General features: G+C 45.9%; 1 protein-coding gene across 1 annotated transcript; it reads right to left on the bottom strand.

Annotated features, from left to right (window-relative positions):
* Positions 1 to 286: 286 nt before the first annotated feature.
* On the bottom strand, positions 287 to 3588 carry agtr2 (angiotensin II receptor, type 2). Its single transcript, XM_073486940.1, has 2 exons — positions 3398 to 3588; positions 287 to 2828 (listed from the first exon to the last, which is right to left on the bottom strand). Exon 2 carries the CDS (start codon positions 2760 to 2762, stop codon positions 1503 to 1505), a length of 1260 nt encoding a protein of 419 aa, XP_073343041.1. The 5' UTR covers positions 2763 to 2828; positions 3398 to 3588; the 3' UTR covers positions 287 to 1502.
* Between the last annotated feature and the right edge of the window lie 427 nt (positions 3589 to 4015).

Here is a 4015-nt window from a genome sequence, read left to right as displayed (position 1 = left end):
AAAGGGGGGAGACTGAGTGTCCATCTGCCAGGCCCACAGTATTCCCAGCACTCTCATTCCCAGGTGGGAGAAGCTCTCAGTCACAGCTGTTGGAGGGTAAGATTTGGAAAAGGGGAGTAAGAAATTGCAAATTGAATCAGTTTCACCAAATCAGTGTGTGTGTGTGTGTGTGGTTGTGTGTGTGTGTGTGTGTGTGTGTGTGTGTGTGGTACTGGACTGAAATCAACCTGACGACCTCCCATTTTAGCAAAATCTTACCAATCAGAGAAAAAGCATTTCAGGGAAATATTGATCACTTTATTTTTTATTATGTCAAAGACATGCAGCATTTTGAATCGCCTATTTTGTCTTTACAGCATAATATAACACAAATGTTACAAGTGACTACATGATGAATATCTTGGTCCCAAAGAGAACAGTAAAAGTAGCGGTTGATAATTATCCTTATACATCTGTACTTCATTAATATATATGCGCTGCCCTGTGAAGCTAAAATACAGTAGGCTTAATCTGACTTTTTCACATTTGTTTTACCATATAAAACATCATCATGCCATAGGAATGTAAAATATTAGAGAAAACATAATATTTTTGCAAAACTGTGAACGTTAAAACAGATATTATACGAGTGCACCTTTAAAATAAAGCTAGCTAGTGAGATAGCCAGTTAGCCTTAGCCTCAAATGTATTTACCTTTCTTACCTGTCTCCTGTCATTGAGAACTTGATCCTATAACTTCTTAGTAATTAAATGTATCATTCCATATAAATGAGGCAGTAGCTTAAACAAACCATGATGAAGAAACACAAAAACTAACAGTAGCTAAGCTAGTCCTGCTAAAATGTCACCAGCCTAGCTTAGTAAGCTCACTAGCTGTAACTCTCGACAGTTTTAACCCTCAAAAATCTACAAAAACTGGAACTGTTTGGTCCGTTGGGGGCAGCTGAAGCAGGCTGTGGTCACTAAACCGACTAATCATCCAGATATGGTGAACTTGTTAGCAAGCAGCTGCACATTTAAGATACATAGGCCTACCTAGCATTTCCAAAGCAATATTAGCATTCATTTGGAGTCGTGTTTGTGTCCACCTGGTCCAATATTCACACTCTTTTAGCTTACTGCCTCTTCAGCTGCTAAATGCTTCACTAGCCTAGTTGCTAACTGTCTCACCAGCTGTCTGCTATGTGGTGCTGAGCAGGTACAGTGGGTTTTTAGTGCTTTTTCACTGAAAAAGGCTGCCTGTTGCAGCATATAAGGCGTTACATTTAAATTTTACAGTTTGGCTAACTCTAAAACCTTCAAATTCTTTTTTTCTCAGCTTCATCTCTAGATTTTTTTCCCTGTCTTTGTAGGGCAGCATTGACCTCTGCTGGAATTTGACTCAGTCAGTCTCACACATCCGTGCTTATTGGAGTTCAGCAGTCATTTGATGTTGGTAGGTTATGACTCTTTGGGGTGTGAAGCCAGTGGAGAGAAAGAAAAGTCTCCTCTCTGGAGGCCAGCTAAGCAGGACCAGAGGGCTCCACAATTGCCAGATCTTTCAGGTCACTGAGTTTTCGAGAGAAGGAGCTCAGCCTGGTGCTGAAGGAGCCCCTCTTCTGGCTGTGATCTTCCCCACGCGCCTTCAAACGACTACACAGGCCCTTGCAGAGGCCCCCGAGTCGACCCCGGAAATGATTTCCGATAAAGCAGTAGAGCACGGGGTTGATGGCCGAGTTGGAGAAGCCCAGGCAGAGGGTGAGAGGGGTGAGGTTGCTGATGGTCCAGTTTACCCAGCAGCTGTCCACCCAGCCCTCGCTCTTCAGCACGTCCAAGAAGGTCACACAGTGGAAGGGGAACCAGCAGAGGAAGAAGGCAATGACCACAGCAGCTACTGTCCACAACACCCGCTCCAGCCCCCTGCCCTCCAGGGGTCTGCCTCCACTGGAGCCGGGGCTCACGCTCGGGGTCGGGGGCCTCTCTGGTTTACTGCAGCTCTCCTGGGATTTAAAAGAGGGCATGTTGTTAGGGTGCGATGGATTCTGCATTCTCCCCAGCCATGTGTCGGCCATCAAATGGCTAGCAATAGCGCCGTAGCAGCAAGAGATGACAAGCAGCGGCAGCAGGAAGGCCAGGAGAATCTTCATCCACACCAGGGTCATATACCAGGTATGATCAGGATATAAAATCACACAGGCCTCCACACCGAGCTCCTCAAGGTAGTAAGTGTCCCTTAGATACAAGATGGGGCCTGAGCAAGCACACGCCAAGAGCCACACCACGACGCACGTGAGCCGGGCACGCCTGGTGTTCCGAGCGCTCTGGGAGCGGAGTGGACGCACAATGGCCAGGTAGCGGTCCACGCTCATGCATGTGATGAAGAAGATCGATGCGTAAAGGTTGAGGTTGTGGAGCGCTCCGCAAATTTTGCAGGCAACCCAGCCAAAGGGCCAGTTGTACCCCTGGGAGTAATAGACGGCCCACAGTGGGAGGGACAGCAGGAACAGCAGGTCGGACACACACAGGTTCAGCATGAATGTGTTTGCTACAGTTCTCCTTGAGGCACTGGCATGGGCCAAGACACACACCGCCAGGGCATTGGCTACAGTTCCCAAGATACAGATGACGCTGTAGATGGCGGGGATGACTGTGGTCATGGGTACTGGGGTCCAGTCTGTGCAGAGGATAGCAGAGGGGGCTAGAGACGTGTTCAGATGATTCTCTGTTGTTGGATAGGGGGAGGAGGTTGAGTTGGAAAGGGAGAGGTCATTTGGGATTGCCATTATGGAACTGGATGTACTGTTGCGTCAAACAATTTGACTTCCCTCCTTTGAGTTTTCCAAGGTCAGCTGGAAATAAAACAAAATGGGAGAGCGTTAACAATTCCGCCGCCTTTTACGGACAAAGAAAGGTGTTGCTACACAGCAATCTCTAGCTGGCTCCAGTGTTTATTAGCTGTCCCACTTGATAACTAATCACAGCAAAAATACATTACACCATTCTTGACGTTGGGCAGTAATGAAATACAGATGGAGAGCTTGTAATAATGACGATGCTCAATGGATTCCTTGGAAAATTCTATTTGGTATTAATGACTATTCATGATTTCGATGAAAAAAAACTGTCAGCTTCATTTTAGATTTAATAGTTCTTCAGGAGTCTTAAAAGTAACTAAAACTGATCCTATTATGGTCACCATGCACCGGGGGAATTCATTATTAATAGCAACAAAAGAGAAAGGCAATCAGTAACAGACGGGAAATTACTTCTTCAAATAACTTTGACTTCGACTGGTAATTATGCCAAGACAAGTTGAATTAGTGAAAGAAACTAGAAAATGAATCATCAAATAAAATTCTAACTCAAATCAAACCAGACTTACTATAGAATTTCTACTTATTTAAAGAATGAATTTTACCTAGAGTGATTGAGCGTCCAGTCCAAAGCAGTCAAGTGGTTTTCAATGCTTCTTTTGGCTAAAGTCCATGTCTCTACAATTGCTCCTCGACCCCTCTAAGAGAAACAGCACAGCTGAGTATCCCGGACCGTATCATGCCTCTGTGTGTGCGCGTGAGTGTGTATGTGTGAAGAAAACAGACCGGAGCCTCTGAGAAACCAGATGAGGTTGGGGGTCTTATAGGCCCCAAGAGCCTCTAGACGATTGCACAACAGGGTAGCTGCTTACACGTCACACCTTCATCATTACCAAAGGGGCTGGACTGTACCTGGACACCAGCCAGCCTGCAGACGAGAGAGAGGGACAGAGAGAAAAAATCTCTGTTTTTCATTCAATCGATCCTTTTTCCCTCCCTCCCAGAGTCCCGACCAGAAAAGTCCAAAAATGAGCAAATCAAGTCAAGATGTGTGTTAGAGTAATCGCTGCGTCTCCAGTGACTGCAGACACACAACCATGTGTCACAGCTGATCATAATGAATAGGACACCAGTGTGTTCGAGGTGCCAAACTTAAGGCCCTAACTGTCCCCGCTGAGGCCTCTGACCTGAAGAACGGAGGCTGTGTGTTAATTAGCAGAGCC

The sequence above is a fragment of the Pagrus major genome, chromosome 18 (genome assembly GCF_040436345.1).
Source record: "Pagrus major chromosome 18, Pma_NU_1.0".
In the NCBI taxonomy this organism is placed as follows: Eukaryota; Metazoa; Chordata; class Actinopteri; order Spariformes; family Sparidae; genus Pagrus; species Pagrus major.
This window is presented reverse-complemented; position numbering and strand designations above follow the sequence as displayed.